The 13,451-nt window shown below is 36.1% G+C and overlaps 1 protein-coding gene across 2 annotated transcripts in view; it reads right to left on the bottom strand.

Moving 5' to 3' along the window:
* Window positions 1–13,451, bottom strand: part of KCNQ1 (potassium channel, voltage gated KQT-like subfamily Q, member 1) — a 365,443-nt gene that overhangs the window by 239,382 nt on the left and 112,610 nt on the right. For both annotated transcript variants that reach the window (XM_014959920.1, XM_014959919.1), the window contains one exon: window positions 10,619–10,739. In XM_014959920.1, the coding sequence (XP_014815406.1) occupies window positions 10,619–10,739 (121 nt within the window). The remainder of the gene's footprint in view (window positions 1–10,618; window positions 10,740–13,451) is intronic.

Consider the following 13,451-nt stretch of genomic DNA (forward strand, 5'->3'; position numbering starts at 1 on the left):
ATTTTTAAATACTACACTTGTTTCTATAATAAAATCAAAAGCTGTTTATTCACAACTTTTTTTGTTTGCTTTTATTAAAAAAAAAAATTAAACATCAGATCCCATACATATAGGGGTCAAATTTTCAGCAGCACATAGACTTTGGTGTCTATGATCTGTTCTCAAGTTCTAGCCAGTGTCTAAATAGGTATTTTTAAAAAATACCTATTTTTTTAAGCTACAAAAGTTCAAATGCTTTCCAGAGTAATAGCTGCACTACAGGGGGAAAAAAATCATGAGGATAATTCAAATAAATTTTACTGCCCATATATTAAAGGTTTCACCAAAATGAACTTACTGTCAGATGTAGACAAACAATTTCCAAATGTGAGATCTCACCAGATACAGCTCTCTGTTCACTGCCCTTCATATTCTCGCATGTAAACTAAACTTTGGTAGTGACTGCAAAACACTTTTAGCATCCCCTGGTCTCTTCCATTCATACAGAGCCTGTATCATGGACCTCACCTGTCTGAAAGTGCCATCCCTCAAAAATAACCTGCACCTACAAGACACAGAGTGACAACCTCACATAAACCAGGAATCACATAAGGAGTGTTGTTTCTGCTGTGCTCTGCTCGCTTCGTCGGCTCTTTGCAGGACATTACCTCATACTGAACATCCTCTGCCTTTATTTTCAAGGCTCGAATTCATATGGGCTCAAAATTCCCTAAAAATCAAGTCCCTGGACTCCCCACCACTCCCACTAACTCCCCTTTTCAGGAGCAGTGACATTTCTGTACCAATGACACCTGGCAGCACAGGACTTGCTTGTGGCGCAGGCCCATGACCAAAAGGACACAAAGACAGACCAACAACAACACTTATCACTTTCTGATCCATTTGCCTGTTGACATTCTATTTATGCATTTTCCATGGGGAGAAAAAGGGAAAAAACTGACCACCAATACATCAGTTTTCCTTAAGAAAGGCAGACACAGAAGAGTAACTGGACATAGTGATGACTACCTTCTATATTTACTTTTATCCCAAGTGGCACTCACTCAGTAACCACAGAAACCTGTGATACAGGAACCTGAGAAAAACACAGACCAAAACACAACCATGAGCAACAGGTCAGGTGGCCAGCTTTAGTTTGCTAACAGACTGACAACTACTGTAAGGTATTTAAGGTATCTTGTCTGCCACACAATGCAAATGCTTTAGCTTTTCCTAGTTTAACTTCCTGCTGTAAAACCAAACATACAGTTCTACACACGGGAATGACAGAAAGTCCCAAGACACTCAGTGAAATCACATCTATTTCGAGCCCTTGCAGTGAGATGAGGAAAGTGCCCAAGGCCACGCACACTGCGCTTCATGCACCCAGCATCCGAGATGATGCATACAGCTTCCCACTTTACAGGTCCACCCTGGATTTGGCAAATGTCTCAAACAAAACCTTCCACTGCAGTAAGCAAGCATTTACCAGCAAAACTTTGCTAGATCAGTAAGCTGTTAAGCATATTTGACCATGTTTTTAACTTGGGGGAAAAAAAAAAAACATCAGTAGTGATCAGAAACAGCAGCTGCAGAAGAAACTCTTTAATGTGTCAACGCTGTAAACGGATTTCCAGAGAAGTACAGCAAGAGGAAAATACCACATTATGCTGAAATGAGTCCTCGTCATACTGGCAGCAGCATTTACTTGTGAATAAACCTGCAGCTGCAATACTTATCTTTGTAAAACACTATGGAATTAAGTTAATAGAAAAAAATCCCCTTGTGTTGGTATTTCCAAGCAATTTTCAGATCAGTTTGACCCTTAGAATGTACAGCATGCAATTTCCTGAACAATTACAGTATTACATCAGGTAAACTATCCCATTGACATCTTTTTCAATTGTTTTCCTGTGCATTAATATTGTTACAAAAAAGGTATTTTCTTTCAGTATTGCTGTCCTGTTGCACTGTTCAGCAATATTTAAACCAGCTGTTGATTCCCACTTTTCCAACATAATGCACTTTACTACATAAGATGGTCTCACAAGACCTTATTAGAAATTAAGTATTATGCAAATATTAAAATAGAAAGTCCCTTGGGTCACACGTGCTATTTGTTTATAACACCATAATATGCCATGCCTGGATTTGATAGTTGAGCCTGCAATTAGATGATCATGTCAAAAATACATTAGACAAACTATTTGCTTGTTACACTGTGTTGGTTTCCAGCTTTGGCTGCCACAAGCACAAACACAGATATCTGTTACTACACTCTCATCCACAGCCATCATTTCACTAATGAAAATAAATAATTACAAATGCTAACATTTTGACCAATATTGGAATTATAATTTTGCTAAAAATGCTCATTTACTAGTTTGTACCTGCACTTGGAATAAGTCTCAGTGGCCAACTATGTCTCTTGGTTGGCACATACTGATCTGGATGGGCATTCCTACAACCGTGTATTGATATCAAATTGATTCTTGCTGGAGAGCTGCAATGCCAAATCCAGGTATGATTCCTACACTGATTTAGCATAGTATATGCAGCATGTGTGGGCATAATGCTGCCCACAAATTTCAAAGTACGCTAATTTAACTGCTATTTAAAATTATTAAATTTTACAAGTTCATAATGAGTGTTTTGTTACCACATTAGTAAAAAACTATTATTTGCCATACAAATAATAAATCATTAAATAAAATTTCTATCCCTTGTATTGGATAAAATAACACCCACCAAAAGAAGCACTCATATTATAAACTACTCAAGTTTTTAACTTCTTTTGGTGTATCCTCCACACATAAACAAAAAGGAAAGTTATCCTCCATCCCCTTAACAGAGAGAAGATGTTTATTTATGTTCTGAATTTTAATTCTGGAGTTAACTTCAGATGACAGTAAATATAACTTTTTAAAATGCTAGATAAAAGTGGGACATTTTTATTGTCTCCCTCCCTCCAAAAAAAAAAACAAAACCAACCAACGAATTTTTTGCACTTATTATTCTGCATGGTGCCCAAATTAAACAATGATAAAAGTTAGTAAGTGGGGAGCTGTTTGTTGTTTTTACAGCATAGGAGCCCTGTACTTCTGAATCACTAAGCAGCTGGAGTCTGGTTTAATTACTTAACATCAATCAAGATGTAAACCAGCACTTGGAGACCAAGGAATGCAACATTCATCTGCAACACAAAAGAAATAGCTAAGCTATCTTAGCTTCTGCCTAGACAGTTTGTACACTACGAAAAGTCAACACATTACTTTTATACTATGTCAGTAACATAAAATAGCCAAGTAGTAATTTTACGCTGTACTTGAATACATCAGTGGCAATTTGTAATAAGGAAGAAAAGATCATGAGAATATTATTTCATAAAGGCTTGTAACCGCTAACAGAGGACGTATTTGTCCAGTACTACCTTCTAGCAAGTGGCAGCACTAGTATATGATAGCAGTTCACTCTCCAGTAAGTAAATGGAAAGAAAGTTAAAATAAAATGAGATACTAAATTGCAAACTCTAGGTTCCTGCCTGAATGTTTCACCTGTTCATTCTCTAAGCTTGTGAAATACAATACTTTTATTGTGTTTTTGCTAATATTAAGAACACAGCACAGCAATGCTGCATTCAACTCGAAGCACTACAGCCTGTCTTTTACAAGATCAAAGGAGATGATCTAATTATCCCTTCTGGTCTTCAGATCTATAGATGTAAACTACACACTCTATCTAATCTATGAAAAAGCAACCAGCCACCACAGCACACAAGAACTTCTCCCTAGAGATAAAAGAAACAAGTAACCACATGGGACAGATGTTAGCCACATTACTTATTGCACTGTCGGAAGCAGCTGAGTTACTACAGCACTGAGGGTGAAATGAGACACCATGAAGACCTGCCCAAGTCTTCAGCACATCTCAGGCAATCCATCTATAAAAATGAAGATTATAACCTGTGTCATGGAAGACTCCATCAGTCAACGTTAGCCGAATCTGTAGTGGACGTTGGATGCAGAACACAAACTGTTCATGTGCTGGGATCCCACCTATCAGATATTATACAAACACAGACAAAAACAGTCCCCAACTCAGATATTCCAATCCATGCATGGGATGACAGATTAAATATATACAGATTTTGAATCAAGGCAGCTGCATAAGAAAATGCAAAACACCGGTACTATTAGCTCATTGCCACAGTGGGAATGCCATAGCTATTTTGGCAGCATTCCATAAGCCAGAAATAAAATTCTTATAAAGTATGATGAACATCCATTTGCCTTTCAACATTTAAGAGACAGGTTTGCTAAAGTCCCCCTCTACTACAACCACCTAGTTCTTGAGCAGGAGGCAAACTTTGCAGCCACCTACAACTGGGACTACCTAGCAAATTAATGATTTCTTAACTTAAATCAGATATGCTTTGAGTCCTTTTTGATGACTATACTGTGTTGATCATTGCTTACTTAAGGGATTAGCCATATTCAGGACACATAGCCACAGCTATTTTCCCCTCCCACGCAACCTGCAATGAGAAACCAGAACACGGTGATGCCACCAAAGCCATTACAGTGTCTCATTTACCACCCTTCTGGGGTTTCCTTCTGAAAGAAGAACTTTCCTGGTTGCTTGTTAAACCAACTTTAGGGACAATTTATATTCCCAAGTGGCTCAAAGCAGGTGACTAGATGAGAAAAAATGAGATTCTTAGTATGTCCAGAGTTCTAGGGTCGATTTCTATGACCAAGTTTATGGCCAATTTATAACAAAAGTACAGGATATAATGATGCTTTTCCATACCAAAGGGAATAACAAAGAGAAACAGTCCTCCTCTTTTTTAGGAAATTATTAAATCAGCAGAGATTGCAAGCAGCATTTCTAAGGGAGTTTGACTGCATACTGAAACGTGCTGAATGAATGCTGCCCAGCATACAGCAAGCACTGAAGACTTTCCTGTTCCAAGTGAAGTAAATGACTGGGATAACAGCACATAACAGTAACCAGAGATGTTTGAACATTAAGCTCTGGTCTCAACTCAAGCATGTTCTTACACACAGTCGCTATCTCTGCTATTCTTGCCCTGCCATTAATGATAAAATGGGCCCCATGCAAATCATGGTTTAAATATTTTTAGCAGCATTTCAGAGAGAATTCTTGTGACAGCAAAAGTCAGCCATTACATCTGCCCACTCGAGAGTGAAAAAAAAAATATTTGCTCAGACTTCAGAGGGTCATTTTGGAATGGAAGAGGAAGATAAAAGCAGGAATCTTTTAGAATATGAGCTAGCAAATAAAAGCAAATAGGGATTCCACTCACTGATAATCCAACAGAAAAGAGACAGTTATAAAACACATTCAGCACTTTGTTCTAGGCAACAGGTTAAATCTCATGCCAACAGATTACACGCTGATAATTAAAACACAGAACACTTAATAAAAATCTTAAAGAGGAGAGAGAGAAAATACTATTTCCAAGAAAAGGCAGTGGTAACTGCAGCACCATGGACACTGCACTTGGTGTTGACCAGCACACTCCATTGCGACTATTGCAATTGTATTTCAAAGTGTCCAAAAGCATTCGTTTCAGTCATTCAGAAAGATCCATCTGTTATCATTTCCTCTTAACCTGAAGATTATTAAAAAACACTAAATTTGTTTGATTAATTATTCCATCTATCATGCTGTTTAACAAAGAAGGGTTTATTTTTTAAAAACCTCCACCATTGGAGCCTGCCCTTTACTCCTAATACAATGCCTAAAAAGCTCTCTACCACACCTGGAATGCTGATGTCATGACACAGAATTTTTTCATGCTGGAAATACACTCAACAACAGAAAGTACTACTTTTTTTTAAATTTAATGCTTTATTTTAGTGTTAGCCTACTGTATTAAATCTTAGATCACAGCAGTATGCCATCGCAAGAAAGCCTCCACTGAAAAATTATTTTATTTGTATACTGACACAACCTAACTAACTAACGAAATGCATTTTGATCACCCCAAAAAAAGAGATCTGTGAAGCACATGGGGAAAACTCATTAAAACATTAAGGATTATTGTTACTTTGACCATATAGACAATAACAGGATCTCAAATGTGCAATATTAGCAACCACTTTCACCAAGAAACACAATTCCTGAAGCCAGCCTACTAAAAAAATTAAAAAAACAAACAAAAGATATATATGAAGTAATACCATATTCACAATTTAAAGATCAATAATTTTGCCAGCAATTTGCATAGTTAGAGAATATATTGATTCACATAGTTTACAAAAGTGAGTATTCATTTAGTCTGGTGCTCCAGGAGACAGAACTAGGTTTGGGTTGTTCAAGGGGTCCCACTGGTTTCTTTAAACTTTGTGAAAAGTCAAGCTACTTTATGTATTTAAAAAAATTAAATACAGTACCCAGAGACAACCTTTGATTTACATTTCAATTTCTACAGTAAATTTACAATACATTTAGAGATAGTATTTCCCTAAAAGATTACTCTTATTTAGAAGCTGAAAGAAACATCAAACATTTATACATCAGAACTTATCAAACAAACCACTGTCTAATGAGCTGTTGAACTCCAAGAATAGGAAACTATAGAAATAACAGGCATCAGCTTATTTTTTATGCACTAGCATTTCTAGAAGATTCACACAGAATGTGTAGCTCTTTTTAAACTTCTTTAAAGAGGAGAGTAATATTCATATAAAGATATATTAGATTGAGAGTTCTTCATTGCTTTTTTCTCTTCCTTTTTCAGCTCAGTTCCACCCCTCTTCTCCCTCTCCCATTTATATTCCTAAAAGTTTGGTTCATTTCTTTTTGCTACTTCAGCTAATGCCAACTGTAATGTTAAAAAAGGTGCTGAAATGAAACAATTATATGAACACATGGAAAGAACTCTTGGAAGCTGCAGCTCAGCTACAAGTACCATCGATTTTTCCCTACTTTAAAATGCAAATAGAACAAAAGACCCAATGAAGTGAAACAGGGAACATGAGACAATATGGGAACACACTGATTAGAGAGACAAAACAGTGAGAAGTCCAAATGAGAGCTGTGCTATTGCTACAGTCTAGTTTCCTATTTCACTTTTACAACAGAACAGATCGCACCCATTAACCAAACCACTGAAAAGCCAAGTCTTATCTCAACCACCACATTATGTACTGCACTCTTCAAACTGTTACAGGTCATTTTATAGGTGAGATCCGTAATAGCTAATTACACAGATTGCTTTGCTTGAATCTGCATCTTCTGCTTATTAGACTTCTCACATAGACGGAAAAGTGCAGTCACTCCTCCACACACCGCCATCTTATTCTATATTTCTGCATGCATCTTCTGGAAATCTGTTTGGCTTTTTTTCTCTGACATTTTCACCACTTTGCTATTTGGACATCAGGTCTTGAAGTATTCTATTATTAATTTTGTTTCCTCACAGTGGTAATGGCAAATGATTAACTGGTACAGTTATCTTTCCACATGAAAGATTTCCCATTTCAAATTCCACAGAAATACTACATTTATTTATTTCAAAACAGATTTAACATACAGCCAGGAGTATGTCCTGCAAAAAAACCCCAAACCTGCGTTTTTATTATTAGACACAAAACCGGTCTTATTAAATTCAATAGGAATAGGCACCTACACTTATAAAAAGAGAATAATTTTCACATAAACAAGCAGGGCACTGAAACTCAATGACCTAATGCTAGCGAGGACATAAACTCAGCCTCTCTTTTGTTTTTACACCACAACGATGCCACGTGTTTCCCTGTCAGTAACAGCAGGTACCCCACACTTTTGCCAGATTTACATTACTTGTCAAAAGGAGATATTTTTCATAATGTCAACTAAAAGTCACTTTCCACTTGTATGTCGCCAGTCAACAGTGAAATACTTATGCATTTATGACTTTCAAAAATTAATATTTATTCTGGAGTCACCTTTCTGCAGTTTATGGATAAGCCAATTCATACATTCCAATACATATATGATTGACCAGGAAATAGTTCTATGAATCTCAAATACAAGCATCCTCCTGGTCAAGAGTTTTACACTATGCTTCTGCTTCTGAAACTGTCTTCATGCTTCTGTTCTGATAGAGTATGAATTGCTTTTAAGACATAAAACTAGACACATTCGCACTTAATTTGACTTCTCCATACTAATTTGTTTTCATAGTTGGTGCTATATTTTTGTTAAGCACTTGGGACTAGATTTGCATATGGTTGCTTATTTCCTTATCAACAAATCTGGAGCGATTATTCAGTATATATGATGGCTTTAAGGAAATAAAATGCTTTACAACTAGGGATATCAGAACAAAATAATTCATCCTTCATTATCTCAGTCACAGCATAACTTTAAAGCCTGAATTAAAACCACACACTAACACAGATCTGAAATGACTAACCCCTTTAATTACACAGAAAATTAGTATGTGGCTTTGCACACAGAGATATGTCTATTGCATAATTCTAAATTTGATCCTTAATTCTATGCCCACATGTCTAACGCAGGTCCCACTGACACGTGTAACCAGCTCATAAACATTTGTTTCCTAGGACTTCAAAAAAAAGAATGAAACAGAAGGATTTGTCGGAATAATTAATGGAAATTGACTGGTTTTCAGCATCCAACAACACAGGTACGCAGTGAAACGCAGCACAGCAGCTTGCTTCTCAATTGCTTCAGGTGCAAGCAGAATGTCCAACCCCACAGTAAAACAAATATTAGAATATTTTACATTTCATAATATTTGGGAATATCTGTTACCTAAATGGCAATACTCCAACTGACATTATAAAACAGGATTCTCACTAACTTTTTGCCAAACCCTTATATCTATAAGGCTGATCTAGCATTGTTTCATGCCTTTTAACAAGTTGCCAACAAAGTTTTGCATTTAACCCAATTTATCCAGTTTTGAATCTAAAACCAAAGTATTAAGAGAAACAATGACTTCCATTGTTTCCGTAAGAGAAACAATGACTACCAAGTGAAGCCACATATGGGGACATGTGTTTTCTCCAATCCTACCAAGTGAAGCCACATATGGGGACATGTTTTGTAGTACCCCATCACTCATGACCTAGAGTAATCTAGGGAGATTTCAATAAACATTACAATCAAAATTAGGGAAGTAAATGAGAAAGTATAAGTTACTAAAAGACTAGGGTGTGAATTTAGTAAGGTTCTTCAGTTGATAGACATTACCTATATGCTAAGGTCTCCCACAAGTAATAGAAAAAAAAAATAAATCTCAGATGTTACACAAGTTGGACTTAAAAGTGATGGAACACCGTATTATTGGAAATTTATCAATGAAGGTGACAATGAGAAATAACTAAATCATTCCTAGATCCAAAAAGAATAATGAAAACTCCTAGCACCCAAGCTTATTTACCTTAAAGCCTGCAATGTTGTGATAAATTAAAGTTTAAAAAAAGCTACACAAAGGAAACTTCTAGATCTGGTTTTGCTGCTCCGTTGTTCTTGTCTAAGGCTTGAGGAAATTTATTACTTCCTCCTGCTTGTACCACTAAGAAATCTTCCAGAATGTAAGTCTCCTAAATCCTGTCTACAACTACATGTTCACATAGGTGCTTCAACTGAAAAGGAAAGTCCTTTTGTTTGGGGGGCAGGGAAGACTCCCTCCAAACCTACTTTTTTTTTTTTTTAAAAAAAAGAAGCCTGTCTTCAGTGACTATAAGAAGTACTTTCATGCTTCTCTGCCATTAAAGCTATATAGACAGAAGGCCTGAAAATAAGCTGCAGGAATTTCTGCATGTTTTGTACCTCAGAAATATAAGCTTGCCAAGAATTTTAATCTGTGGTTTCACTGCAGAAATCCTCAGATTTCTAGGAATAGGAAGGGAAAAAATTGTCTCATTCCTCTGCTAGAGGACATACTGTCACACATCTACTATGGTAAATAATGATTTGACAGCATTTGGAGTTCAAATTAAGCAATGGCAGAAGAATTATTTTTTTAAAGCATTTGAATAAAAATCTTTTGCAATTGTCAATTTTTTTTTAATAAACTGAGAACCTGGAGATAACATTTTAGCACAAAAGACGTGGAAAATCTTCTCTTAAAAGGAAAGAATTAAAACAAAGTGAAAAATACAGGCCTATTTCAAATCAGTTTTTATATACCACAAAGAAGTAATAAAGATCAAACCAGATCTTTTCTTCCAATGAGAATCATCAGTTGACTGTTAAAGAAGGTGCTGCTGAAATGGAAAGGCTGATATTTCATAAGAAGTATTTCAAAATTTACACTTTACAGCTATTCCACTGGAAAATGGTTGAGGGAGTGATATAATTCTCAACAGGCAAGTACTCCCACACATTGTCTCCACGTGAAAATCTTGAGGCTATCAACCACCAGCTGCTCAGAGACATTTGCTAAAACCTAAAACCTTGTGTCACAGCCAAGTGAACTTTTCCTTAGGTCAACACGAAGATTTACTGGCACTCAGAACAGTATACACCAACTTCAAGGTAAAAAGTTTGACGCAAATATCTGAGATAGCCCTATCAGCTCCATATTTCAGCTCCTCCCACCTGAATTGGCTTCTCTTGTCTAAGTCAACTAATGCACAATTCAATAGCCTTGACTTACTGTGAGATGTGAGTTATTGGGGTCAACAGTGTTTCACCCTCCAGGTCAAGTTCATCTGCAAAGCTGTTGGTCCTGATGAAGGGTCCTGTGTTCACATCTAAAAACGTCGGGCTTTTTTTCACTGTGAGAAAACATGCAGGTAACAGTTAAAGCAATAGTATTCAGCTTTTTCAAGAAAGGTCTAACACTCATTTGGATCTCAGAAATTTTAACAGAATATTGAGAACAGAAGTTACTACAAAAGATTGCGTATACAGAAAAGTTCAGGAAAAGTAAAACTTTAACTCCTCTTCTACCCAAAGAATTTAAACTTCTAAAGACTTAAAGCTAATAATTTTTTTCTCTTTTTTTGTGTTCATACTTCTCATACATTAGAATATAGAGTACCTATATCACAGGGAGCTTCACGAACTATAAAACTTACTGTACAGTACTCAGCCATACCATGGACCACCGCTCTACAGTAACAGCGCATTCAATTACAAAATCAGTTCCTTTTTATATCGTATCTACTTTGTGTTTTATTCTGGCGTGTAATTACTGATTAAGATCAAGAAAGCAGGCCCAGATCAACAAAGGACCCTAGGTATTTCCACAGTGAGCAATCAGCTCTTCTCAAGCACTGTCTGAGCCTCATCTTTGAGCCCAGACACAAGACAGATAGTAAGATATTCAGTTCATCCGAGATGAGGTCCTTAGTGGGAAGATCACTTCAGATACTGAAATGTATGAGACAAAATGAGAATTTCAGATACTGAAATGTTTTATTCACGAAGTTACTTGTTAACAAAAACTTTCATGCATCCAGTATATAAGATAGAGTATTACAGATTTCATTTTTAAACTAAGGCTCCTAAATTCTGCCAGACTCTAACATTAAGAACTCTAAATGCTTTTTCTAGCATGGTCCTAATATTTTTAGAGAAGCCACAATATTTGCATATGAATAAAACCACTATTGTATCTATACATTCTTGTAAATTAATCTTATAGAAAATAAAAAAAAGTGAAATTCTGTAGAAATCATAGCTAGATTGTGGCACCACCATAGAAATCTTTATCTGTGCAACTGGCTGGATCATTAAATAAAATAATTATCATGTTCTAATTCATGAAGTCTCTACTGTGTGAAAGAAAATATTTTATAATGTGACAGTAAATAATGCCCTGACAAAATGCAACAAGAGAGCTAAAGGAATACAGCAGAAACAGCTAACTTAAATGTAGCTGAAATTTAATGAGAATAGAAGTGGGAATATCAGGAAACATTTATTTTTAAAATGCAATCATTTTACTTAAGTAAGTAGATATTTTCATATGGCAGAAATTGATTCAAACTTTTACAAGAATGTGGTCATTCAAAATTACAATAGGATCTCTACAATAGGTTCTCTAGAAGTTATAACAGGAGAGGAAGACCTCTGAAATCACAATTTAAAAAACAACACCACCAACAACAACAACAAAAAAACACACCAAGACAACTGCTAGGGGACCAAATTGTATTTTAAAGACAAATTAAAAGCATGAACCACTTGCATTTAAAAATGAAAATTATCCAGTAAGTTTTAACAAATGTGAGCTTCCTGGTTTTGCTTTTAGTATCATGTTATTTAATCACTTTGCTGTAACCATCATCTAAGACAGTGGCTGTGAAATAAACACAATAGTTCAGATTTGCAGGAAAAGCTCATTAAAATAGAGTCCTTTTGGCTTTCACTAAATTAATTTTCACTGTTTCCATTTCTACAAAATTCATATGAAACTTTCCCAGTTTCTAGGAAAGGATGACTCACAGCATTTTTAGTTTTCTTGATGACAAGTGATAAAACTTGCTAAACCTAAAGCCACGTGAAGTGTTTGCTGAACTCACTAAACTGTGCTTATGAGATACAACACAACACGGTACACAAGTGGATTTGCAGAAACAGCTATTCTTGGATCATTCACATATTGCTTTTCAGTTTCCCTGGAAGGGGAGAGGAGTGGCACAATGAAAAAGGAACAAGTCATCAAGACTGTCCCTCAGCCTATTTGAAAGTGCTGTTACCTGAGAATACAGGAGTGAGAAGCTGCTTAATATGAGGCAAATGTGGTATCCCACTCCCTCTTTTTATTTTAAAATTTTCTAAGATGATCATAACCCAGATCAGACTGTTCTGGTGAACACTGCAGCCTTCTGCTCCTTATGCTTTCATTTTTAAATGTACATTCCTCCTTCCAACACAAAGGAGGAACCACTCCAAAACACTACTGTGAAACCTGCTCACACAGAGAGAGGAGGGACCAAGGGAAGCACATGGTATTAATGAGAGCTTTCCTGCCACAGAGGGCCTTGAAACAAGGTTCAAGCAGAGCACCAGGGAGCATATGCTACCACAACATATTTTTTTTATTTCTAAAGATAAATTCATAGCCATTTGACTTTGGAGGAGTCTCTCTCACAAAGCAGTGTTAAAAAAAAGTATGTTTAAAAAGAGACTAAATTTCTAAATGAGTAGGCTGAAGGAAAAAAAAAAAAAAAGGAAGCTTTAAAAACTCATTTTCAATGGAAAATAATGAGTGAAAAGAAACAGGAAGCAGATGCAGCGAGGGATATTTATGATAATGCAGGGGTCTCCGAGTTCATTGTAGAGGGGTTGTACTAGATGATCTTTAAAGGTTCCTTCCAACCCAAACTATTCTATGATTCTATGAACTTCTCATAGAGGATTACAATAACAATAGCAAGAAATTACTGAGGGGTTCTCTATATTACCAACTCAACAATTTGATATACAACACAACTCTTATGCTTTCCTGATAGTGAAGTATTTGACTAGCAAGACAGAAC

This window comes from Calidris pugnax, unplaced genomic scaffold (genome assembly GCF_001431845.1).
Source record: "Calidris pugnax isolate Ruff unplaced genomic scaffold, ASM143184v1 scaffold435, whole genome shotgun sequence".
NCBI lineage: Eukaryota > Metazoa > Chordata > Aves > Charadriiformes > Scolopacidae > Calidris > Calidris pugnax.